The 27,243-nt window shown below is 45.4% G+C and overlaps 1 protein-coding gene across 7 annotated transcripts; it reads right to left on the reverse strand.

Annotated features, from left to right (window-relative positions):
• Window positions 1–9: 9 nt before the first annotated feature.
• LOC106567237 (lysine-specific demethylase 5C) lies at window positions 10–20,727 on the reverse strand. Of its 7 annotated transcripts, XM_014136285.3 has the most exons (29): window positions 20,461–20,727; window positions 19,941–20,229; window positions 18,409–18,556; window positions 18,091–18,168; window positions 17,502–17,624; window positions 17,156–17,326; window positions 16,824–16,958; window positions 14,480–14,539; window positions 13,331–13,454; window positions 12,908–13,191; window positions 12,418–12,576; window positions 11,150–11,269; window positions 10,834–10,992; window positions 10,419–10,600; window positions 10,008–10,170; window positions 6,820–6,939; window positions 6,495–6,689; window positions 6,047–6,228; window positions 5,822–5,946; window positions 5,511–5,658; window positions 5,341–5,425; window positions 4,842–5,215; window positions 4,552–4,690; window positions 4,156–4,335; window positions 3,721–3,840; window positions 2,691–3,519; window positions 2,395–2,594; window positions 2,030–2,215; window positions 10–1,312 (listed from the first exon to the last, which is right to left on the reverse strand). In XM_014136285.3, coding segments are annotated over exons 2-29 (4,800 nt in total). In that variant the 5' UTR covers window positions 19,943–20,229; window positions 20,461–20,727; the 3' UTR covers window positions 10–1,303. The 7 variants fall into 7 exon arrangements, with proteins under 7 accessions (XP_013991760.2, XP_013991763.2, XP_013991762.2 ...); XM_014136288.3 differs by lacking the exon at window positions 19,941–20,229; XM_014136287.3 differs by having other exon boundaries at window positions 20,029–20,727.
• Window positions 20,728–27,243: the final 6,516 nt, after the last annotated feature.

Consider the following 27,243-nt stretch of genomic DNA (forward strand, 5'->3'; position numbering starts at 1 on the left):
GTCAAAAGATTCCTAAAACAATACTAAACTTTTATTTTCTAACAAGAGTGAAAAGAAACAAAAGGCAACATTGAAATGAAAAGTTTATACACAAACGCACGACAACTGTGTGTCTGCAATATCAATAATTATTATTTTAACCAAGAGGAGAAAAAGTAAATTGTGATAAAGTGAAGTGTTCCTTTAGTTTGGAAGGGGAGAGAAAGGGGGAAGAAATATGAGACTGAAAAACAGGACAGAATAAAAGGATAAATCTGAGGGGATCAAAACTAATGAAAGAGAGAGTAGTGAAAGAGAGCAAGAAAAAGTGAAAGAGATACCTATTTTGGGAAAGTAGCACCAAAAAACATTCCCAAAATATCCAAATGGGTTTTATTCAAAATGCAAAATCCCCTCTGACAACCCAGCCTCAACAAACAAGATCAAATACAAAAAAATACAAGTGTTACCACGGTGACCATCGACACCTATGATCTGCTGTGATTCACAACCTTCCACTGTACTGAACTTCAGCTGTAAGTAAGCTTCATGCCCAAAAACCCCAGAAAAATAAATCAATATCATTCATTTCTACTTCAGTAAGTGGGTATGTGTGGGTCAACTTAACCAGATCACTGTGTCTGTCTGTCTGAGGCTTGTTCCAAACTAGCATTTAATAGAGCTGAAAACACACAGCATACTGACTGACTGACCTGGATCCCTACTTAAGACTCTCCAATGACGAAGCCAGCTCACACACTCCGAAAACGTTCACCGGGAGGATGGAGAGAGGTAGATAGCGAAAGACAGACAGAGGGGGGGTGTAAAGTACAGGGCAGAAGAGAAAGATCAGAATAGAGTGGGAGGGCAAGAGAATTAGACAGGAGTGTAGAATATAGATGTAGGAGCTCAGAAAGAGAGAATCACTGTGTTAGTGTTTAAGAAGACGGGATAGACGGGGGGCTGTAGACGGGGGGGAGGTGGGGAATAGACGGCGGGGCTGTAGACGGGGGGGATAGATGGCGGGGCTGTAGACGGGGGGGGATAGATGGCGGGGCTGTAGACGGGGGGATAGATGGCGGGGCTGTAGACGGGGGGGATAGATGGCGGGGCTGTAGACGGGGGGGATAGATGGCGGGGCTGTAGACGAGGGGGGGATAGATGGTGGGGCTGTAGACGAGGGGGGGAGCTGTAGACGAGGGGGGATGGCCTGCATCTTTCCTTCCACAGTTTGACGCTGTCTTCCGGCCCAGAGTGATCTGTCCATTCTATTATCTCCAAACGTCTGACCATTCCTTTCTCCAGTGTTGCATCCATAACCATATCATAAGATCTGAGGAAGAGAGGGAGACAAAGACCGTTGGAGAGAGAGAGAGAGAGAAGCATGAGTTTAACTGGTTCAACTTCTTTCAAATAAGTAATGCAACTAATTACCTCGAACAAAGGTTGTAAAAAACACACGAGGGACTAAAAATAGAAAATAAACAAAAGAGCAAAACAAAAGCGTTACCCCAGGGCCTGCCTGGGTGAGCGTTACCCCAGGGCCTGCCTGGGTGAGCGTTACCCCAGGGCCTGCCTGGGTGAGCGTTACCCCAGGGCCTGCCTGGGTGAGCGTTACCCCAGGGCCTGCCTGGGTGAGCGTTACCCCAGGGCCTGCCTGGGTGAGCGTTACCCCAGGGCGTGCCTGGGTGAGCGTTACCCCAGGGCGTGCCTGGGTGAGCGTTACCCCAGGGCGTGCCTGGGTGAGCGTTACCCCAGGGCGTGCCTGGGTGAGCGTTACCCCAGGGCGTGCCTGGGTGAGCGTTACCCCAGGGCCTGCCTGGGTGAGCGTTACCCCAGGGCCTGCCTGGGTGAGCGTTACCCCAGGGCGTGCCTGGGTGAGCGTTACCCCAGGGCGTGCCTGGGTGAGCGTTACCCCAGGGCGTGCCTGGGTGAGCGTTACCTCAGGGCGTGCCTGGGTGAGCGTTACCCCAGGGCGTGCCTGGGTGAGCGTTACCTCAGGGCGTGCCTGGGTGAGCGTTACCTCAGGGCGTGCCTGGGTGAGCGTTACCTCAGGGCGTGCCTGGATGGGAATGTGTGAGGGAGTGTGGTTGAGGGGCCGGGTCTTCTTGGACTCTGAGGTGTCCTGGGACAGGGGTCCTCCCTCCGCCCCTGTGTCGCCCCTCTGGCTCTTCCTCTTCCTCTTGTCCTTGGCCCGCCCCCCACGGCCCGCTCCTTTCTGCTCCTGGAGCTCAATCTGGAGAGAGAGGGGGAGTCAGGACAAAACATGATACATCAACCCATGCTATTCAGACAGTTTAAAACTAATAGAGCTACTGACTGTAACTAAATGGGAAATGTCAAAGGACCAACACCATTGGAGTTAAGCTATTACAACATACACAGCTAAAGGGTAAAGGTCTCCTGGTCACTCACCAGTATGAGTGTTTGGAGTGTATGTCTCTGTGGCTCTGAAGCAGCCTGGAGGACCCTGTGGATGGTGCTGGTCTGGTCCAGAGACACCTCCAGCAGGTCTCCCTCCAGCTGCAACTCCTCTAGCTGGGTCCTGGTGGTCAGGGACAGCTCTATCACTGGGCCTTTTAGTGACGGGACCAGCGGCAGCAGAGAGCCCACACCTGGGTGGAGGTTCAGAGGGGTACAGTCAGACACAGGGGGAAAAAGTCTACTGGGTTACATCATGGACTGGAGGTGTTACAATATTGGCTACTGACCTGTTACATTGTAACGGCTTACGCCGTTTTCACATCCAGCCTGCGTGCCACCGTTCATCTCTTTCTTCTTGGGAGAGTTCTCCTCTGTGAGGTCTATCACTCCCTCTCCCTCCCCTCCCTCCGAATCCGACAGCACTATCACCGACTCAGAGTTCCCTTTCTTCCCGTCCTCTTCCTCCTCTCCCTCCCTGTGAGGCTGGTTCTGTTTGAGCTCCTGCAGCCTCTCTAGTGCCCCTTGTATCTCGGGGGTGTCCAGTGCCTCCTTGGCGCGCCCCTGCCAGGTGATGGCCCTCTCTGTGAGACACTGCAGAGCCTCTCCCTCTGGCAGACGGACGGGCAGCCTCTGGAGCGCCACCAGCAGGGCCAGGATGGTCTCCAGACGCGGGCGCCGCGAGCGCTGGCACCGGGGGCACAGGAAGCGTGAGTCCCAGTCCCACCAGCAGAGGGGGTTGGTGGGGGGTGCTGAGGAGGGGAGCAGGAGGGAGGGGAACGGGACACACCCACCGTGGAACCAGTCTTTACACAGGTGGCAGCGCAGCAGAGGGGGGCGAGGCGCCCGGCCACACACACACACTGACTGAGGAGGAGTGCTGCTGCCTGTCGTTGTGTGGTTACTGTCCCCGTTCCCCTTTCCACAGTTCTCAGAGTGGAGGGCTGTGTCTAGCTCCATGGTGTCCTCCCACCTCCCACCTCCGTTCTCCTTGTCCTCCTGCTCAGTCTTTACCTCTTTCTCGGCTTTCTTCTCCACACCTGGTTTAGACAGGTTGACCTGCTGGAGCCTCAGCAGAGCCCCTTTCTCCTGGTGCTCTCCTTCTTTAAACGCCGTCACCTAGAGGGGGACAGACGGATTATGCACTTTTTAATGGTCTCTGCATGCCGTTTGTATGTGACTGAAGTGTCGCTGTAGCCCTAATAGAAACTGCCTTAAGACTAATCAAGTTGTTTGGATATGACATTGTGAAACTGGTAGGTAACATTAACACACTGAACAGACTAGATCCTGGCTAGGCCAGACTCCATGCAGACTCACAATGGCTCCAGGGTCTCTCAGGTCCTGAGCAGAAAGGCCCAGAGTGTTGGTATCAGTGTCATCTAAACAACCCGTCTCCTCTCCCCTCGCTTTACGCTTCTCCACGCATGGACACAACACCTACAGCAAGACAAAGTTGTGAGGCTCAAGGTGTTAGTAAGAGTCACATGTTAACACACACACACACACACACAACATTACTGGCTAATACACTCACATAGAAAGACATGTCAGGGCTGACAATGTTCACATACACCCAAGAGTCAGTTCAACAAAGTGTGTAGATGGATACTGACTATGTCCCAAGGCTTCCCTCCCTACCCACTAAGCGTGATTGATATGTGCAGCAAATCCTTTTTAACCAGTGCAGTGCAAAACAACTGTAAATGAAGAACTAAGCAGGCGCACACAAGCTCCACCCCTGGCCTGTCTGACCTGTAGCAGGCTGTGCTGGCTGCTCTTCTTCAGGAAGGTCTTGGAGGCCTTGTCTCTCCAGGAGTGGGCGCTGGCTACCTGCAGCTCCAGCTGCCTCAGCTCCTCCATCCTGACTGGCAGGTCTCTACCTATCGCCACCAGGCCCTCCAGGTCATCCAGACACGGGTAGTGCTCCCCATTCTACAGTACACGCACACATGAGCGGAAGAGAGTACAAGCCTGGATTACATTTAGTAGGGCACAACTTTGTGGAACAATGTGATAGACATGTACATTGTAGAACAAGCATACTTCTCTGACCGGTATTCATGCATATCCTATCTGCATCATTGCACAACGTTTGCCAATTGAACGTGGCCCAGGTTATGACAGACAGTAAGAGTTGGTGCTACTTGCCTGGATCTCCTCCAGGTCAGTGACCCAGGCCCTGGCCCGGCTCAGACAGCCCCGGAGAGACAGGATGTTGGGCAGCTTGACTGGGATGAGCTGGGCCTCGTTCACTATGGCCTCCAAGGTGGACAGAGGGTGCTTCTGCCTGCAATCTCACCAGGAGAGAGAGGGCCATTAGGAAGAGCAAAACAACCTGAGAACAGTGAGTGAGTCTAAAAGAAAGAGAGATGAGTGTGTGTGGGTGAGACAGTGAGGAGAGAAAGAGTGAGTCAGTATGAGGTGTCGGTGTCCCTCACCGTTGCTCCAAACAGATCTGGGCCTTCTCCTCCCAGCGTTCTGCTATCGTCAGCAGCTCCTGCAGCTCTGCCATGGCCGTTTCCACAGAGACGCTCTGGGGCACGATGCAGCCCGCCTCCATCAGGTTCCTGAGGACCACCAGGGTCACCTCACTCCCCTCGGGCCCCAGGGTCCGGCGCACCTCGCCTAGCCAGCGGCTCTGCTCCTGCATCCCCTTCAGGAGCTCACACTCAGGGGCATCGACAGGTAAGCCGGCCCCCTGCTCCAACAGGGCCTGGAGCTGCTCTGGGGGAGGGGCGTCTCGCCGCCAGTCCCTGTCGCTCGCTAGAGCCTGGGCCTGAGTCTGGAACTCCTCTATCGTACGCAGGACTGCCTGAGAGAGGGGGAATTAAAAAGGAATGAGAGGAAGTAGGGAAGGAAGAGGGCCGGACATTAACAACGCTACAGCAGAGTTACTGGTTCTCTCTGGTGGCTCAGGTCCAGCTGGAGGCTACTCACCTGTACGTCCTCCAGCTGGCTTATCACACAAGGCAGGTTCTCCATCTTCTCCACTAGAGCCTTGAGTTCAGCCAGGGTCATCCTCCTGCAACACATACACAGCAATGTTTGTTATGGTGTATGTGAGTCACCGTGGAGCTAAATGCATTGGGTATGGCAGTGTGTGTTACCTGGTCAGTGTCTTGTTGAGGAGCTCAGTGCTGGTGTGCTGACAGTGCTGTGTGTCAGTGAGGGCAGTGTTGAGTCTCTGGAGCAGCTCGTTGTCAGGAAACTTCTTCTCTGCTGCCTCTGCCTTCAGCACCTCCAGATCCATGACGCCTGGAGAAACATCAACTCAAAGTCAATATGCATTTTCATTCACTCTTAAGACATTTCTTTGGGGACATTATTCAGCCACAGAAGTGTAGTTCAGCCACACAAGAGTATAGAGCGATATACTTGTCAAGTGTATAGTTTGTGTCTATGGGTGTGTAGTTCTGACCTGTCTTGTTGCCCTCTTCCTGCTCCAGAGCCTCTTTCACTCTGTTGGCCCAGGAATCAAATGACTCGGCTCGCACTTTGAGCCGGTGTAACATGGCCAGCAGCTCATCCAGTGTGTACCTGTACCTGTAGGGAGAAGAAAAACAGAGGCGGAGTCAGGTGTGAGGCGCTAGCGGTAAAGAAAGGATACGTAGAGAGAGAGAGAGACTCAGTCAGTCAGTCGCACCTGAGGTAGAGTTTGTCTGTGGGGCAGTTACAGAGGTCCTGAGTGTGGTAGAGACAGACGAGGCGTTCAGTGCAGTTTGAACAGGCCAGGGCCGACAGGAAGCAGGTGGTCTTGCAATTATCACACTGCCTCTCATCATCAGGTAGCAGCTCAAAGGCCTCCCTCTCAGCCTCTGTGATGCCCTGAGAGAACACACACACACAGGGATTTAAGAAACCACACACAGCCAAGCAACACTGCTTTACACACACAGTCAGTATTACACAACATACACCACTAACTCACATAAACCAAACAGTCAATATAGCACAAGAAGCTACAACAATCAAACAGCTAACACACACCACAAAGTCATTTCACTGACTGCTCAAGTCAGTGACCAAAGCACAGACAGGCCTATAGGAGACCCAGAGTAAACATCCATTCCCTTCAAATGTATTAGTCTCACCCTCTCCAGCAAGCCCTTGCGTAGCTCCCTCTCCTCCTGGACGATGCTGAACATCTCTCTGTGCGTGGCAGCGGCCAGGTTGAGGTCTAGCTTTTCTGGGCAGGCGGCCATCTTACAGGTCAGCTCCTCGTGGGAGAAAACACAGTACCGTCGCAGACGACGGTAGTGCTCGATACAGGAGCGCCCTGCGGGCAGCTGGGGGGGAACGGGTGAATGCAAGAGACAATTTGAAAACAACGTACGACACTCCCATTAGGTAGGTATAGAGACCTAGTTGGGAAGATTAGAGTCAGTTTAGTTCTCAGGACACAGATGAGAGCCTTACCCAGTCTGCAGTGCAAAAGTTGACAGCTTCAGCAAAGTTGTATCCCTGATTGAAGCCGCTGTGGTAAGCTCTGGGGAAAGTGATGACAAACTCGCCAGCACATTGGTTGGTGCGCACAACCTGTCGATCAAAAGCCACAAGGGGGTCATCAGAATGGCCATTGTCTACAAATATTTCACAGTTATTTGTCATAATTTCAACTCCATAATATAATGAGGTGTAGTATGGGTATGAGAGGTAGTGTGTTACACTTGCAATCCTAAGTAAGTGTGTGTGTGTGTGTCAGAGTAAGTGAGTGGAGTTGAGCGGTCGGGAAAAGCCGCTCATGGAGCGGTGCTCCACGTCCTCTCCAACTCTGCCCTAAAAAACCTCCCCACTCTGCCGCTCCATTCATTAAAATCACTTTTTAAACACCCATCTATTTTTGTTACTACCTAGACCTACCGTCTGGTTTTGAAGTATTGAAACCAAACCATATGATTTTAATCAAAAGTATTTTAATAAAGAACATGAAAAGGTGACTAAGAAGCACTCATGTTCGTATTAAACAGTATTTAAAAACACTAACTAGGTCAGGAACCAGACAGGAAGGCTAAGATTTTATTTTTTAAATACACAAGTTAATTATTTAGGCTATATTATTTCAAGGCCTACAAATAAAAAAAAATTGTGAAGCATTTGCAAGTACGACACACTAGGCTGGAAGGGACATTAAGCACTCAGCATTTGGTCAAACGTGTTTTATTAAATCATTAGTCTATAAATTGCACATATAGGCTGTGACTTAGAATTAATTACAAATTAAACGAAAAATGCCTTACGAGGCTCCATCCACAGCGCCTTCGAATTCAATTTTAGAAACACAAGTTTGGCCAGTCTGTGTCTTCAGGCTCATGTGATGGTGCCTGGAAAGCAGGCCAGGAGCCTTGCAGAGCCACTGGGGATGCTAAACACCCTTTTGGGCCACTCTTGCCAGGCTGGGTGTAGTAGTTTTTCTTTCTGTATGTAGGCCTAAAGGATTTGAAGTAAAATAACCCTATAAAAACAGAAAGCTCCTTGAAGAGGTAATATGCCAGGCCTATTGGGCCAAAATCAATGACTGCCTGTTGTCTAGATAACAGAACAAACATTTTAAGTGATCAGATTTTTGGTTTAGAAATACTTTGCTACAATGACACACTTAGCTAACTACCCATTTCTTTCTGTTAGCCTGCACACGTACCAAGGACACCCTCATGCTTTCGGGATACCTGTCTTTTCAGACTCCACGATGATTCTTTAGTTGTGGACATTACATCGCCACACTCCCTCTCTAGCTCTTCATCTTTGTACAGTGAGGGAAAAAAGTATTTGATCCCCTGCTGATTTTGTACGTTTGCCCACCGACAAAGAAATGATCAGTCTATAATTTTAATGGTAGGTTTATTTGAACAGTGAGAGACAGAATAAAAGCAAAAATCCAGAAAAACGCATGTCAAAAATGTTATAAAATGATTTGCATTTTAATGAGGGAAATAAGTATTTGACCCCTCTGCAAAACATGACTTAGTACTTGGTGGCAAAACCCTTGTTGGCAATCACAGAGGTCAGACACTTCTTGTAGTTAGCCACCAGGTTTGCACACATCTCAGGAGGGATTTTGTCCCACTCCTCTTTGCAGATCTTCTCCAAGTCATTAGGGTTTCGAGGCTGACGTTTGGCAACTCGAACCTTCAGCTCCCTCCACAGATTTTCTATGGGATTAAGGTTTGGAGACTGGCTAGGCCACTCCAGGACCTTAATGTGCTTCTTATTGAGCCACTCCTTTGTTGCCTTGGCCATGTGTTTTGGGTCATTGTCATGCTGGAATACCCATCCACGACCCATTTTCAATGCCCTGGCTGAGGGAAGGTTCTCCTTACCCAAGATTTGACGGTACATGGCCCCGTCCATCGTCCCTTTGATGCGGTGAAGTTGTCCTGTCCCCTTAGCAGAAAAACACCCCCAAAGCACAACATTTCCACCTCCATGTTTGACGGTGGGGATGGTGTTCTTGGGGTCATAGGCAGCATTCCTCCTCCTCCATACACGGCGAGTTGAGTTGATGCCAAAGAGCTCCATTTTGGTCTCATCTGACCACAACACTTTCACCCAGTTGTCCTCTGAATCATTCAGATGTTCATTGGCAAACTTCAGACGGGCATGTATATGTGCTTTCTTGAGCAGGGGGACCTTGTGGGCGCTGCAGGATTTCAGTTCTTCACGGCATAGTGTGTTACCAATTGTTTTCTTGGTAACTATAGTCCCAGCTGCCTTGAGATCATTGACAAGATCCTCCCATGTAGTTCTGGGCTGATTCCTCACCGTTCTCATGATCATTGCAACTACACGAGGTGAGATCTTGCATGGAGCCCCAGGCCGAGGGAGAAAGACATTTCTTTTGTGTTTCTTCCATTTGTGAATAATCGCACCAACTGTTGTCACCTTCTCACCAAGCTGCTTGGCGATGGTCTTGTAGCCCATTCCAGCCTTGTGTAGGTCTACAATCTTGTCCCTGACATCCTTGGAGAGCTCTTTGGTCTTGGCCATGGTGGAGAGTTTGGAATCTGATTGATTGATTGCTTCTGTGGGCAGGTGTCTTTTATACAGGCAACAAGCTGAGATTAGGAGCACTCCCTTTAAGAGTGTGCTCCTAATCTCAGCTCGTTACCTGCATAAAAGACACCTGGGAGCCAGAAATCTTTCTGATTGAGAGGGGGTCAAATACTTATTTCCCTCATTAAAATGCAAATCAATTTAACATGTTTGACGTGTTTTTCTGGATTTTTTGTTGTTATTCTGTCTCTCACGGTTCAAATAAAACTACCATTAAAATTATAGACTGATCATTTCTTTATCAGTGGGCAAACATACAAAATCAGCAGGGGATCAAATACTTTTTTCCCTCACTGTCAGTCACCTTGATTTAGCACCTGTGTGTTTTATCAGTTTCTTTATGAAAATAGCAGCAGCTAAAGCAAGGGGCTATAGCAGCACACAAGTAGACTACAAATGCATGCTGGGCCGGGCATGCCCTGAGCTTGTGAAGTGAAATTGGAGCGGGCGAGAAGGCCGACGCTCCAGCGTTTGGGAAACTCGCTCCACGCTCCAGTCAAATTGGGAACGCTCCACTCTCCGCTCACATACTCTGGTGTGTGTGTGTGACTTACCGGGACCCCATGGGCCATGAGGATGTTGGGGTTCATAATAGTGACCAGCTGGTGAAGGAGGTCAGGCTGGAACTCAAACAGCTCTGGGGTCAGCTTCTTCATCACCTCCTCTAACCGCTCTGCTGCTACAGAGGGAACTCCGTACCACGTCTTAGGCTCACCCCTGGAGGAGGAGAGGGGGACAGGGAGAGGTAAAGGGGACAGCGAGGGGAGAGAGAGGAACAGAGAGAGAGGGGGGGGATGCGAACAGGTTCTCACTAACCATATCTATCAGTCAGTCAGTACATTGTCCTGTATAAAGCTATCGGACATAAAAGGACAACCATCTACAGATGAACTACCTATTAATACCCCGTGTCTCCCGTAGGGGCTGTAATGTTTTGTGTACTGTACAGTTAGTGTCCTCTTTACCAGTGCAGGTAGTTGATGGAGTAGCTCCAGTGGTCTTCGATGTGCCAGCAGAAAGCGGAGAAGACCATGCCCACGTAAAGCCAGGGCACCTTCATGCCAGAGATGTCTGCGTTGATGTGGCACAGCAGAGACTGCTCCAGAACCGGCATCACGTTCAGGTTCCAGCCGCTCCGGGCATAGTCCTGCAGACAGACACAGAAGAGGGCAGCAAGAGGGTCAGACTAAACTGTGCAGGTTTATATATTGTAATATATATTGTTTTATACATGTTGTGCAAGTATCATATTAATGGCATATCAATGAGAGCAGATTAGACAAACACTGTATATTTAAATAACTATATATTTAAAGAACTAATATAAGGAAAAGGAGAAAACAACAGGAGTGAGATATGAAAAGGCTGATAGCTAGTTACCGCTTCCTCTTGTGAGAGGTTCTTCATGCCGTTGTTCATGGGGAATCCACTGCCAAAATCTTTAGAGTGGATGTCTGCTCCATACTCCACTGTCACGTCCTCCTCTATACTACTGACCAACCGCCAGAACTCTCTCTCCACCAGCTCTGTCGGAACCATCTAGACACACACAGACGTTTGTACACCAACAAAAAAAATCATATGGGAGAAGAATAATGTATCAATATAGTCAACTAGCATGTCTTCATTAGTAAGGACTAGTTGATCTCCACATCAGAGCAAAGCATTCACTTATAGTTTGTACAGGCGCACTTACATGGACAGGCATGTTGAAGTAGTCTGCTTTGAAGGTGTCGGCCATCTCCCCAAAACTCTGCAGGGTGTATTCTCTAGTAGCCTGCTCAAAACCAAAGGCCTCCGCTGGCCTCTTACACTCCTGGAGGGAAGAAGAGGCGAGGCAGACAAGAGGCCACTGAAGAATTGGATTGGATGGAGGCAAATCAAATAATTACCAGACATACAGATGACTATAAGGCAAAAGTTTACGCCCAGTGTTTTTCCTGACAGGTTTACATGTCAATAGCCTGTGTTCAATAGACAGAATTCTCCTGACCAGGCGTCCAGCCCCGGGTTCCATCAAACACACGTTTCCCCTACAAGCTACATCTGCCAGAAACCTGCTTCAATGACTCCAGACTCCTCAGGTTAAAATATACACGCAGAGGCTCCAGATTAATTAGACAGTGGATGGCTGCAGCCACATAGCAGGATGTTTGTTTGAAAACAGGATGTTGTAGGTCTCAATAGCTAGTTTTCCATCCAATTGGTGACAGATGAATGTGACTATTCAAATATCTGCATAAAGAAAATATGCGTGTTTCCACCAAACGGACTTGTTGCAGATAAAAACCCGTGCGCGATGACGTAGTGCACACAAAATGGACTTTCTCATGTACCGAATAAAATAAATAAAAAATCGAAGTTCAATGTGTTTCCATCACATTTTCTACTATACTGATAGTTTGGTCACAAAAACTGTTGGGTAAAATAGAAAATGTGTCTACTCTGGTCTACGCACGTGCACTCTAGCCAACAGCTTGCAGATACAGTGGGGGTAGGCTGTGTGGGTAGGATAGTATGAGATTATTATGGATAAGATAATATTAACATTTGTCAAACAGCAGTCAAGCATCAATCATCATGTCACCAGAATAAGACCCTCGATATTTATTGGAAAGGAGCGTCAAACTCATCACCGTGCACTTCCACCACCCAGTGAAGTTGATCATAATTTATTTCATCTCTAGCCTAATAAACCCCATGCTTTGCTGATGAGTCGTAGTGGGAGGACCACACAACATGTCATCTCGTGACTCAAGTTTACTTCCATATGATGGTTAATATATCAATATTTACGCATAAATAAAAATACCTGTTTCCACTGCCATTTCTCCCATACCGGTAATTACTTTTACCGACACAAAAAGATCCCACTATGTCGATTGAACAAATTACCTGGCAGCATTTATTTTTTAGACGGTATGACTACTCTGTGGATGGAAACGTGGTTTATGACGCTCTCACCTCGGCCACACATTTTGGGCAGCGCCAGTTGCCCTTGGGGGCCTCGGTGAGAGGGGGCAGCAGACAGAAGGTGTGGTAGTTGTCATCACAACCGTCACACAGCAGGAGCTTCTCATCCTCGTCGCCACGGCCACACATCCGGCACACAAACGAATCCACCTAAGCAGAACACAGAACGGATCAGTGAAACAGAATTAAAGTTCTGCATTTAAATTGCCACACTCAAATACGTTGGAAAGGAGCTGACTAACAAAATAGTAAATGGAAATTGTTCACCCATTAAATTACTGGCAGCATAGATGGTGTTCAACTAGCTTTATTTATTTGCCCATTTAAATTGCCACCTTATGATTCAAATATCTATAACATCTGATTTTGGATCAGACATAACCTACAGGGCTGGATTCCCAGACAGAGAATCTCCAGTGATCATGCTTCTTGGTCCAGGATAAGCCTTAATCTAAGCGTGAATGTAGGCTAAGGCCCTTACAAACTGAGGGTTGCCGAGGTTACGTCTTAGCCTCATGGTCATCTTGGTGCAGGGCCCGTCACCATTTTCACCACTGTCTTGGTCCCCGTTGTCATGAGCTTCTCCACCTTCATGTTTCTCTTCCTCTTTCTTCACCTCACTCTTTATCATGGCATCAGAGGGAGGAGGAGGAGCCGTTGTGGTTGTGCTGCCATCTCCTCCTTTCTCTTTGACCTCCCCTGGCTGCTCCTTGACCTGGACAGCAGGAGCTGCAGCCCGGACAGTCACAGTCTGAGGCAGCTCTTCTGGAAGGAGGGGAAATCGGAGAAGTGGTCAACACGCATCCAAAATCGCACCGTATTCTATATGATACTACTTTATGACCAGAGCCCACATTTCAGACCCAGGTAGGGGGGGTGAAGGATTGTAGCAGAGTTGTGTTACCTTTCTTGGGAATGCTCTTATTCCTGGGCACCAGTCCTAGCCCCATCATCTTAGGCCCTGCACCGTAAATCTGTAGTTTCTTCAGCTCTGGGTTCTTCTCTATGTCCTCCTCTGTGGGATCAGGCTAGGGTGACAGATGGCAAAAAGTCAGTATGGAGATGTGATGGGAGCAACACCAATACACTTTCAGGTATACTGAGAGGGAATGGAGAAGCAGAAGGGTCAAGGGGTCAGGAGATGGTGTGAGGATAAGGGAAAATAGTAGTACATCTTTGACTATTGACAGTTATTAAACAAAGGTAATGACCCACCACCGTGTTATAAGAAAAAGCATCCAAACACACGTCTAGACACACGTACCAACAAAGGAAACTCATTTGGGGAACCTACATACAAGTCTCAACTCAGCTGAACTGAGTGACTAATACAATTAAAAATGGACTCAAGTCGAGGTGGTGAGGCGTCATCTACCTCAGATCCTAAATCTGTAAAACTTTTGAAGGGGCAATGCTTCAGAGCATAAAATGTACAAAGCTGTGTTTGCATTTTCCAAATATTTTACTTTCTCAAAAGGCCAAGTGGAGTGTCTAACAGGGTTCTTGTCAAACACAACCTACTGGTGTTCAACTGCACTCAGCAGAACACATGCAGTCACACAATAGCACTGCAGAAGTGAGGGAATGGAAGCATTAAGAAAGGACGCACAGAGACTTACTAACAGTAAAGAGATAAGACGGGAGAGAGAGAGATTCACACTGATTTCATAAACAAGTACAGGCCAGACAGATAATTGCTTATTCATTTCCATAAGTTGTTGCCAGGGACAAACAGTGAGTGAGTGGGTGGGTGAGAGGAATAAGGGCCAAAGACATCTAAAGCTTGATGCTAGGCTGTTGAATGGTGATGTTTGTTAAGCGTTAGAAAAGGATGGCAAGAGGCCTGCTGCTGCAAAAAAAAAAAAAGGTGAGAGAGAGAGCGAGGGGTTTGCTGCTAGAGAAACCGAGCCAGATAGAGACATGGGGCAAGGGTAGAGCCGGGAGAGAGCGAGGGGTTTGCTGCTCGAGAAACCGAGCCAGATAGAGACATGGGGCAAGGTAAGCCCGGGATAGAGCGAGGACTCGCATTGTGCTCAAGAGAGACAGGCAGTACCGATGTAGAGATGTGTTGAGAGCCAGTGGAGAGAGGGTGGGGGGCAGAATCCTCTGGACCCTGCATAGGAAGACAACAACAGCAACAAAGAACTGAGACAGGAGGAGGAAGAAAAAGAAATGGCTAAGGAGAAAAAACTGCCATTGGAAGAGTGAAAAGGTATATGGAGAGATGGAAATCTGGTGTGATGAAATAGAATGACTTGTGTTTGACTATAATAGGTGTGGGTAGACCATGTGTTTGCCAAATATAGCTGTGCTTGTACTGATCACATCACAAGGTCTTTTTGATCTGTTTAGAACTGAGCCCTCAGAGAACGCATAGCCTAGGTCTCTCCAACCCTGTACCTGGAGAGCTACTGTCCTGCAGGTTCACGCCAACCCTCATCTAGCGCACCCGATTCTAATCAGTTAGCTGGTTGATAAGCTGAACTAGGTTAGTGACAACTTGGGTTGGGGCGAAAGTCCACAGGAGGGTAGCTCTCCAGGAACAGGGTTGGAGACCCCTGGTCTAGGTAATAAAACATTTTAGCGGAAAATTAAACACACACAAGGATGCATACGTGGGTTTAAAACAAAACCATATCATCAGATTGTTATGGTGGGCTATGACCAAGCCAATGATATCTCAGTGGAAAGTTTAATGGGACAGTGCAAGATTTTAAGCCCTTTCTCTATTTACTCAGGGTCAGATTAAATCACAGATACCATTTTTATGGCTCTGCATCCAGTGCTAGCTGTTCTGGTAGACTTCCAGTTACGGTTGGGCAACCTTTGTCCCATCATGATTATGTACCCATAACACACTGTTATATTGACCAACCCAACTATTCGCATTTATTTTAAACTATTAATTTTTTAACTTGCCTAAAATAACCGTGTGAAATGGAATGCTACAACTAGACGAATCATGACGTAAGATAATGTTGTTGAAAGCCTGGGCTGAGGCTAAATGCAGGCAAATCTTTTCTAATGTTAATTTCTGGTGGAGGAGTTCAGCATGGAACAGGTTTGTGTGTGTGTGTCTGTGTGACACACAAATGATGGGAGTTTGATCAGGACCGGGCTGAGTTAGGTTAGCCTATACAAGCCTGGACAATAACATTTATTGCAAATAATAGACTAGGCTATCGACTTTCATTCTTGAAAGTGGCAACTTTAGGACAATACCTTCTTAGGTTGGAATATTTGGAAAATAAGCTACTGTTCATTAATAATTTGTCTTGAAGCTGTTATGAAAGCTCGCTTTCACACACAAAACGACCTTAAACGTCCTTCATACTGGAGGCAGACACACAAAAATGATATCCATGAGTTCATCTAACTCTGGGGAAGTAGATGTCCAAAATCTCACACTATCCCGTTAAGCATTTCTTGCCATTGTTCAAATCAAATCTGGAGTAAGGCATATGAGGAAGCAAATCAAAAGATCTCACCACACCACCACTTTAAAATGCAAAATGGTACAAACAAAATGTATTCTATGGGTGAAAGACATGGGTACCCTACAGGTAACTACAATGGGTTAGCAATGTTCAATGGCAGGGGTGACAAAATGAACAATCCGTGGTGTTTAAAGAGGGAAAGAGAGAGAGAAAGGAAGATATAGGGTGACATATAGCATATAACGAGAGCTAGTGTAACATGTGGCAAAAGGCAGTAGCAGCAGACACCATAGCAGCAGTGTAGCGGTACACAGAGCAAGCATGCTGGTTGCGTTCTGAGCGCATCGTCGGGTCCATCTAGATGTTCCTTTCCAATTTGGAGAGAAAGAGCTGGAACTCAGATTCAATTCATTTGGATGAATGACTAATTTGATATTACGTTATTTCAAATCGGACTAAGTTAGGAATACAACGATATGAATGACAAGTAATTCCGTTTTTCAATGCCAAAAAGATGAGTATTATTACACGATTGTATGGGCGTATGACAACTTTATCTTCCTGCCTAACCAAATCCGTCACTGATAGTCTACCTAGAAGATAAAACAATCAGTGTGAAAAACCTACGAGTAAGATGTGTTAATGGCAGGTGTTACCCTAGCTGAGATCTGTGAACCGGTGCAGATCAGTAGTTTCACTAGCAGTTCTCAGAAGACAGTACATCGCCACCCAATGAATAGATTTGGACCCCATTTCTGAACGAGACTGGTTAAATAAGGCTACTAACAGATTATGGCTGTGGAGAGTGAATGCTTACATCCTTGGAACGATCAACATGATCATGGAAATTAGTCAAATTAACCAACTTCTATTAGTATCTGTGAACTATACACACACGACTGATACTGTTAAGAGGGAAATTATGTACATCGGTCATTGGAGCATGGTGCTGTCACTCACGTCTGGCTGGAGACGATTGGCTCTGCGTCCGTAGCTGCTCGTCTTGGAGGGCTGGACAGACTGGCGTAGGGGGATGGAGTGGGGCTTGTATTCTCTATGCACCTCCTCTCCATCATATAGCTTTGGCTTAGTCTGCTACACATAGAAATCCTGGGGTTAAACCCTCTTCTGCATTCATGACTATGGATGGACACCATTTATAAACAGTGTAACTGACTAAACAAATAAAGAATGTAAGTTAATGCATGTCGAATTCTATTTGATAGATCAGAGTTGATAGATCGCTTGTGTAAGCACAAAAGAGCAGGAGCAAAGTGGGTGAGTAGCGTTACCGGCAGGCTGGCACCAGTGTGGAACACCTCAAAGGGGTAGACAATCCTCTCGTAGTGTGAGCGCAGGAGGGAGCCAATGTTCTTGCCTGGAGGGTAGCCAAGCTTCTGGGCCACGCGAGCCCAGCGCCTCTCCTTACTGACTATATCAAACCCTCCCTCCTCTATCACAACCTACAACACAAAATAATACAAGTGCGGACAAATCAGTTTTACTGGCTAAAGTACTATTGGATAGTGTTAGCAATGGTAAGAGTCTCAACGTGTTATTTCTTTGTTTTACAGAAATAAAGACATGCAACAGGGGGTTTACTGAGAAATAAAAAAATGGGTCAGTCAGCTCTGGCACCTTGGACAGGCTGAAGAGGTCCAGGATGCGCCTCTCGATGTTTGGGATCTTGAGAGAGGATCCCTGGATCTCCCAGAACTTGGCGATCCGGTCCAAGTAGTTTAGCTTGACTCGTGTCTCCGCCTGGGGGGGGGGGGGGGGTCAGGATTGAATATTATTAGAATGGACTGAAAACTAAAATATAATCTTTGGGTCAACCAGAACATGTGACTGCTAAAACAGTTCTTCAATATCAACCCATAGAAATAGAACAGGCTTGGAAGCTCTAACCCTGGCAATTTGACTGGTAAACTCATGTTAACATGAGCAATGGCTGCCTGATGATGGATTGCCATGGTAATGTAGAATATTTTTTTCAAATCATGCTAACTGATGTAGCTCATGCAATGGAATGTCTTTTGTGTAATGTCAGTTGAGTTGACTGAAATCACAGCACAGGTACACTTCCTGCTTTTACTTCCTGGCATGGCTACACTCAAAATGGATGCCAGTCTACCCATTATGCCATCATTGACTTGAATGGGGATGACCGTTCTATTCATTCCATTTCTGAGACTCAACAGTACAATATATGAGGAGAGAGACGAACCTCCAGCTCATTAAGTCTCTGTATACGGGGTGTGAAGCGGAAGCTATCCACCTCCACAGCAAAGGGTGGCTGCCAGTCCTGTGGGGAAAGGAAAGCTTTGATCAATGTCTATGTTTGATGTAAACACTTGTCATCCTGCAATCACTCAATCCTGTGCTCAGCTTGTAAGAAAGAGAAAATGTACTTGTGTGTGCTAGACACACAAATAACAGTGAGACTACACCAGATTGGTTAAGGTCAGAGGAAAACAACCATATTCAACTCCACACAGGTTTCATGGGGTTAAATGATAGATGCATGTCATCAGTAAACACTTACAGCAGGAGGACGAATCTTGCAGATTCCAGACTTCTCTGCAATTGGACGGATCTTGGCAATGTAGCCCAGGGGATCCTGAAACTCCTCCCATGACGGCTCGAACACTGGGCACTCCGGAGGAGGCACAAAGTCTTCCCCCTCCATCGCCCTGGCAACAGGTAAGGTCAAATCTGCATGTCAAGTCACTACACAGTGCAGCTACTTACTTAGCTAAACAGATTGGCAGTCAAAATAACTGTCACCATGAGAAGTCAATGTAAGATTTCTTGCTAATCAATGGTCATTTCAATGAATGATACAGGCCCTATATATAGGCTACCCATTGATTCTTGAAGAATACATTTATGCATGTCTTATAAGGCTGGAAAAACCATCTTACCCTATCATAACCCCAAACCTAAGATTGTATTAATCCATTGTTTATGTAGTTATTGGAGTCTTTGTAAACAACGCATTCTACATAACACATCTACTATAAAAATTGTATATTTCAAATGCATTTCTTGAAAATGTCCACGTCGGGTTCAAAGTTAGGCTAAGGAGAAAATAATCACAAGGGATTTTTCCTTATGGGATTACCAGTTCTTCAAAAATGCATATGTACAGTACCATAAATTGAATTGGATAGATTAACAACGCTTTAGAGTCTGTTTTTCATCAGATCAAACAAAGGGCCCTAAGGGACACAACCTACAATTTTGAATGGCCATTGTTTCACAAACGTTACATGATTCTTCTACTTGTGAGTAATGTCTTTGAATTGAATCATGTTCTAATAGTTGGAATAAGTCTTTGGAACATCATGGAACCTTCAATCTAGTAAAACACCAAAATCCCAAACCTGTTAACCCAATATGAGGGAGGCGTTCTTTGTAACTGTTCTCCCCTCCCCCTACCTTACCTTACAGACATAGCAAATAATGCACTTCTTACATGGTGCCATTGTCATCTCTTAAGGTCAAATTGGTGTTTGGTCATCAACAGAAAATAATACACTAACTAACAAAGTATGTTGATACTTGGTGATATAAAAAGACTCATACTGTCTGGGATATGGTTTGTTTCCTACAATTGATTTCACAGGACCCATCTGAAGGCCTCCTACATTTCCTTTCAATAGCAAATAATGATAAAGACATTTGAGAAAGCTTCACAAATGCTGGACACATTCTCTAAATATAGCTAAAGCCCCTAATCTCAACATAAAAACGTCACAGGATTTAAAGGCCTGGTTGCATCCATCCACGCTCCCATTTGCAAGACCAAATATGGGGATTCAAGTTAGGAAACAAATGAATATAGCCATTGTCAAACATCACAAAATATGGGTCATTTGTCACATAGCTAGCTACATAACGGGAGGTCCTTGGTGACTGACAAGCTAAGACAATCCCAAGCTGTTTGGTTTACTTTAAGTTTCACTGTAGTTAGTTGGTTAGTTGCTAACTAGGATTTCTCAAGCTAGCATCTTAGCTAACTTACCGGATAAGAAATATGGCTAGCTAGAGTATAGCTAACGTTATTAGACTTACATGTTAGATAACGTTAGCAGGCACTTGGACAGCAACTCTGCCTAACACGTTCAACGTGATCAGAGGAAATTATGGATTCAGGTGTCACCAATAATATGATGGGCCGTGTAGGTGTCTTGAAAGCTCACGGGGTCTATTGTTCAGCACTGGGTCACGATTACGGTGGCTGAAGCTAACGTTACGGCCTCCACTTTTCAGCCCATCCCAGGCAGCACCTCCGGTCTCGGGTAGCACTGCGAATTGGCGTGGAAGTTTCACTGGAAATATTGGTTCCTTCTCTGTTTCGTACCTGTCCCAAGACAGATATTAATTGTTTTATTTTGAATCAAAATACTCCGGACAATCCCGTAGACAATTATTTCTCCTGAGACTACCCTCCTCCCTGTTGACAGTGTTGTTGTTGTTTAGCTCGGCTGGCTAACGTTATCTACGTTAGCTAGCTGTCGCTGGTGAGCTAGCTACTGTAGCTAGTAATGTTACGAGCTAACGTTAGCTAGAAAGCAAGGTCCAGATAGCTCACGTAAGGGTTGGCCGTTTTCAGCGTCGCTTCCCCCATATACCCACTTCTGTTTGATTATAAGTGTAAAGATGATCCACTTTGAAGACTCGTTTGCTTGTAAACGACTATCTCTGTGAGAATGATGTCCCCATCAAATCAATGTGTGACCAATTTCGCTATCCCCCGTTCATCCTGTCTGGGTTTAAACGCCATCTTAGTTTCATCATTGCCTAAGCGCAACCTCAAGTCTCTCAACTACTAGTACTACGACAGCTGAGTTATTTGAGTGGAAGAGAGGGCAGGAATTAGTCCCTCCACGCTCGTTCGATTTAGAGAAAGTAGTTCGGAGACGCTTTTTCTCTGATCTTGACTTATTTCACGAATTATGATACCCATTCGCGGAATTATTTACTAATATACGCTTGGCTAATTAAAATTAGTACATAGTTTAAAACGTGTGCCATTTAAAAAAAATGCTGATGTGGAGGATGGCAGAAGTGCATGCATGCACGCAGGTGGCACGGACGGAGTAATACCTACTGGCATGGTATTAGTCACGTACACCGTTTACAGTAGCTATAAATGGTCAGTGCTGTCCAGAATCCCTGGGCTGTTTCTACCCTAAACGTAACCCCTACCACTACCCATAACCCTAACCATAACATAACATAACCTTAACATAACCTTAACATAACCTTAACCATTTTCAGTGGAGTCTCCTCATTCAGGGCCGGTGGGGGCAGAGCCCCACGTGTATAGCAAAAAAATATGTTTAATAATAATACAAAATAACATATCAGTTTGCAAACAATGTAAAAAAAAATAATCTATTGAATTTATAAAGCTGCTGAAAACATGTTCTCTTTTTTACTTTATTGAGTGAGGCAGCTCCAAAATGCATGTGTTTCAGCCTAGCTCAGTGCTTTCTGTGGTGGAGGGGCAGCCAGGGAAAATACAAAGCGTATGGGATACAAATCTTCTCAAGTTGCACCATCATTGGCTCCGTGTTCTGTCACTCATGGGGACACTATGTCGCTGCAAAATCTACAGGGAGATGTAGAAAGTTCAGACAACTTTGCGATGCTTGCAGTTAGACACTGATTCCTTCTAAACCACTCAATGTTGAATTTGCAATTTCCAACTTGTTGTGTAATGTTTATGTCCGATGAGCACTGATATGGTCGATGAGCACTGTAAATCTGCCATATATTTACATTAGAAGTGCCTATCCAAGAAGGCTCAAGGTCATAGCCACAGATAAAACAACATCAAATCACGTTATATCTATCGTAGCTTTGATTGGAATGATCATGTCAACGTCATACTTTCAAAATCTTAGCTAGCAAGCTAGACAAGCAGTCATCATCATGAATGACATCGACAATCTATTGGCAAATCCTTTTCAATCCTTGTCATATGAAGAGAAATGATAGATAAAACGTATCAGTGCTCATCGGCCATTGGACATAAACATTACACAACAAGTTGGAAATTGCAAATTCAACATTGAGTGGTTTGGAAGGAATCAGTGTCTAACTGCAAGCATCGCAAAGCAATCACTTTTTGCTTCCCTTGCCTGCTATTCGGTGGAGAGGGTGCGTGTTCCAAGTCTGAGTTTAAGGGTCTCTTATCCAAGCTTCAAAAGATGAACATTCACACGCAACACCATAGGCCAGATAAACTTGAATACATTGGCCATGCTGTCAATCCTGCATGACTTCTGCCATGTTCAAAACAACTGGAAACTAGGAACTGGGAAATATAAGACTTTAAGGAGTTCAAGACAACTGGGAACTCTTAAAAAATTTGCTCCGACTGGGAAAATACGTTTTGAGCGGTCATCCAACTGGGAATTCCAAGTCGGGAACTTGGGCCTCTAAAGAAGGCCAGAAGATCACTGACGTCATGATTTGACCTTGTTTTTTTCCAGAGTTCCCAGTTGTCTTGAAAGCACCATAAATCCAAAGAATGCCAGACTTTAATGAAAACGTTTCATGACAAACATGTCTTACGTATATGCTGCTGCATAAATTATGTAATATGCCAGGGAGATATGTATACTGTAGCTAAGAAAGTAATACTAAGTGTATGTTGTGTAGTAAGCTGTTAGTAGCCCATGTGCCCCAACCTAATAATTTGGTCCCTTTCCCCCTGATAACTTAGCCTACTGTTCTGACTTGGTGGTGCACATGTAGCCTATAACCTGTTTTAGAGAAATGTCATCATTGAATATTGTAAGAGCTTTCATTGTCTCTTTATATGCCCCCTTTATTTGTCATACCGTTATGACTTGGTGTACACGGAGAATACTGTAAGAATGGCCCATGTTCTGAATTCTGTCCTGTACATTTCAAAAGTGCTGAACAAATTGTTATATTGACTATGTCCATCATAGCTCGCTCACTAATGTCTTAATTGAAATTACGGATTGCATCTTATCTGCTCACCGTTCCCTTATGCCATAGTTTGTACATCTCAATTGTCAGTAGAAACCACGTTTGTTTAAGCAAGTCAGCCATATCAGTAATGTTTTTTAAAGGCAGTAAATGAGGCTGAATGAACAGTTTCGCTGCCAGACAAGGATCCTCTGATACCCAGGTGTAGATGTCGTAAGGGTTCACTCCACGGTGCTGAAAAGAAAGCTCTGCTGAGGGGACAGCTTTATGTAGGCCCTAACAGTTTTTGGGCACTGGTTTTCACTGTTATAGTGCAATTAATGTATTGTTTAGTGTTGTGTAGTGAGTTTGCCCCACCGAGATGTACATGCTAAAATCGCCACCGACCATTTTACATTAAACTTCAATGGGGTAGGGAAGTCACAAGGATCCCAGATAGCAGGACCGGTATAAAAAGTGCAGCGAAACTCTTACTTGCAAGCACCCTCAACAGTGTAGTACAATATCAACATCAACTGGATGGTAATTTTCCATGGAGAAAAATTGTGTGACTTAATATAGCTATTTAAAATCATTTGTGTGGTAGTTGAAGAAGTAAAAAATGTTTCAAAGATGCATTCCAGAGGTTTTAAATACTTTTTATCCAGTAGTTTTTATCCAGTAGTTCTGAAAGTAGAACTCACGAGCCAAAATTGTGTACAACGTCATTCATTTTGTATGATATGTTACCTCCTGCCATATATCTTTTTTTGTGCAATTCATATGATATTTTACGAATTCCAATTCATACAATCTGTTACAAATTTGTAAAGGAGTGACTGTTTTATAAATAGCTGATAGTAGCCTTCAGTGGGAGACTAGGTAGTAGTAGTAGGCTTATACAGTCGAATTTAACAAGTTAACAGTTGATCTTCTACATTGAAGTAGGCCTTAGTAAGATACTGTAAGTACCGTAATTTTTTTTTTTTTTTTGTAGCTTGCCTTTTAGACAATGTTTCAGACTATTTAGGATGGGGAAAAAGTCAATGCAAAACATTGTTGAATTCACACGTTCTGTGGACAGGTCCACAACCATTTGCATTGTTTTCTCTTTCAGAAACTGACAGTCTTTTTCCAGATACAGCATACATTACTGCTAAAGATTAAAACATCCTGCCAACAGAGTAAATAGACCGGTAGTTTATGTAAAATATTTGACAGTATGGGTAAGCTACAGTACTGCTGTGCAATAGGAGCGTGACATCATTTCCTATTATCAGACCTCAGGATAAGACCCAGATGCAGACAGTTCTAAGTAACAATAGTTTATTACAAAAACAGTGGCAAGCAAACAACAGGTCAAGGGCAGGCAGAGGTCAGTAATCCAGAGCAGAGTCCGGAAGGTACAGAAAGGCAGGCAGGCTCAGGGTCAGGGCAGGCAGGCAGAGGTCAGTAATCCAGGGCAGTGTCACAAGGTACAGAACGGCAGGCAGGCTCAGGGTCATTGCAGGCAGAATGGTCAAAACTGGGAAAACTAGAAAACAGGGACTAGAGAGAAAAACAGGAGTACAGGAAAAACGCTGGTAGGCTTGTCGAGACAAGACGAACTGGCAACAGACAAACAGAAAACATAGGTATAAATGCACAGGGGGGCCTCCCGAGTGGCGCAGTGGTCTAAGGCACTGCAGTGGTAGCTGTGCCACTAGAGATCCTGGTTCGACTCCAGGCTCTGTCGCAGCTGACCGCAACTGGGAGACCCATGGGGTGGTGTACAATTGGCCCAGTGTCGTTTGGGTTAGGGGAGGGTTTGGCCGGCAGGGATGTTCTTGCCCATCACGCACTAGTGACTCCTGTGGTGGGCTGGGCATGCTGACACAGTTGCCAGGTGTACGGTGTTTCCTCCGACACATTGGTGCTTCTGGGTTAAGTGAGCAGTGTGTCAAGAAGCAGCGTGGCTTGGCTGGGTTGTGTTTCGGAGGACGCACGGCTCCCAACCTTCACCTCTCCTGAGTCTGTACGGGAGTTGCAGCAATGGGACAACACTGTAACTACCAATTGGGGTGAAAAAATAAATAAATAATAATAATAATAATAATTTAAATATATATATAAAAATGCAAAGGGGATAATTGGTGACACCTGGAGGGGGGTGGAGACAAGCACAAGCCAGGTGGAACAGATCAGGGTGTGACACCTATTTAATCTCAGAACCTATACCAAGGCAGGACATAGAAACACAATAATCTATTGATAAACTAACAATTTGTCTTTTGCATGCCTGGCCTAATTCCAATAGTTATACTGCAAATAAATGGTGTTATTTTCATAATAAAAGGTGCACGGAGGGCGTTTACCAAGCGGAGTAGCCTAAGTAGCCCCGGAACTTCATGTAGCAGTACATTACAGTAGTAATACTTCATGTTTAAGATAGGTAGGCCATGACCAGGTTAGCTATAGGAAGTGGGGTCACTATTGTAGTTTGATTAGTGAGTGTGAGGGTTGTTATAGTGGGCTATTTTTAAGGGATGGGGTGAGCTGTGTGGCACAATCAGTCTTAAATAAAAGTTAAATGGGCTCTCCCAGTGATATCATTTGATTGGTAGAAGATATTTCGGTTTATATTTCAGATTTGAAAAACAGAGAAGCAGACCAAGATTTCATAAGCTCATAGTTTTTATGTAAGTTGTTGGGAAAGTGGAGAAAATTGTATTTGTTTGTAAAAGTTGAGAGAAAGTAGTTATCAAAACAGCTATATTGTTGAATTGGTAGAAGATGTTAACATTCTGATTTCAGATTTAAATAGCAGAGAAGTAGACCCATATTTCACATGTTCTGTGTTTTTATGTACACTACCGTTCAAAAGTTTGGAAATGTCCATTAAAATAACATCAAATTGATCAGAAATACAGTGTAGACATTGTTAATGTTGTAAATTACTATTGTAGCTGGAAACAGCAGATTTTTAATGGAATATCTACATAGGTGTAACAGTGTAGGTTCCGTCCCTCTCTTCGCCCCGACCTGGGCTCAAACCAGGGACCCTTGCACACATCAACAACTGACACCCACGAAGCATCTTTACCCATCGCGCCACAAAAGCCACGGCCCTTGCAACGCAAGGGGAAACCCTACTTCAAGTCTCAGAGCGAGTGACGTCACTGATTGAAACGCTATTAGAAAGAGGAGTGGGAGGCCCCGGTGCAAAACTGAGCAAGAGGACAAGTACATTAGAGTGTCTAGTTTGAGAAACAGACTCCTCACAAGTCCTCAACTATCAGCTTCATTAAATAGTACCCGCAAAATACCAGTCTCAACATCAACAGTGAAGAGGCGACTCCGGGATGCTGGCCTTCTAGGCAGAGTTCCTCTGTCCATTGACTGTGTTCTTTTGCCCATCTTAATCTTTTCTTTTAATTGGCCAGTCTGAGATATGGCTTTTTCTTTGCAACTCTGCCTAGAAGGCCAGCATCCTGGAGTCGCCTCTTCACTGTTGGCGTTAAGACTGGTGCCAGTTTAGGACTTGTGAGGCGTCTGTTTCTCAAACTAGACACTCTAATGTACTTGTCCTCTTGCTCAGTTTTGCACCGGGGCCTCCCACTCCTCTTTCTATTATGGTTAGAGCCTGTTTGCGCTGTTCTGTGAAGGGAGTATTACACAGCGTTGTCCAAGATCTTCAGTTTCTTGGCAATTTCTCACATGGAATAGCCTTCATGGTACAAAAAAATACGCGAAAACACACCTTTTTTTCTTTGTATTATCTTTTACCAGATCAGATGTGTTATTCTCCTAGATTCATTTTACATTTCCACAAACTTCAAAGTGTTTCCTTTCAAATGGTATCAAGAATATGCACATCCTTGCTTCAGGTCCTGAGCTACAGGCAGTTAGATTTGGGTATGTCATTTTAGGCAAAAATTGAAAAAAAAGGGGCAGATCCGACTAGGCGATGTCAGAGAAAGCCCCCAAAAATTGTCAAAGACTCCAGTCACCCAAGTCATAGATTGTTCTCTCTGCTACCGCACGGCAAGCGTTACCGGAGCGCCAAGTCTAGGTCTAAAATTATCCTTAACAGCTTCTACCCCCAAGCCATAAGACTGCTGAACAATTAATCAAATGGCCACCCTGACTATTTACATTGACCCCCCCATTGTTTTTACACTGCTGCTACTCGCTGTTTATTATCTATGCATAGTCACTTTACCCCTACCTACATGTACAAATGACCTCGACTAAGATGTACCCCCACACATTGACTCGGTACCGGTACCCCCTCTATATAGCCTCATTATTGTTATTTTATTGTGTTACTTTTTATTAAATGTTTTACTTAAGTTTATTTAGTAAATATTTTCTTAACTATATTTCTTGAACTGCATTGTTGGGTAATTTGGGCTAGGTGTGCCGCTAGCGCCCCACCTCGACAACATCC

Source organism: Salmo salar, chromosome 13 (assembly GCF_965601325.2).
Source record: "Salmo salar chromosome 13, fSalSal1, whole genome shotgun sequence".
Lineage (NCBI taxonomy): Eukaryota > Metazoa > Chordata > Actinopteri > Salmoniformes > Salmonidae > Salmo > Salmo salar.

Excerpts from the sequence above, each read along its gene's own strand:
- LOC106567237 (XM_014136285.3), bottom strand. Across the intron at positions 11,270-12,417 it reads GCCCAAAATGTGTGGCCGAG|GAGTGTAAGAGGCCAGCGGA; the intron begins GTGAGAGCGTCA and ends TCTTCCCTCCAG. Across the intron at positions 3,520-3,720 it reads TGAGAGACCCTGGAGCCATT|GTGACGGCGTTTAAAGAAGG; the intron begins GTGAGTCTGCAT and ends GTCCCCCTCTAG.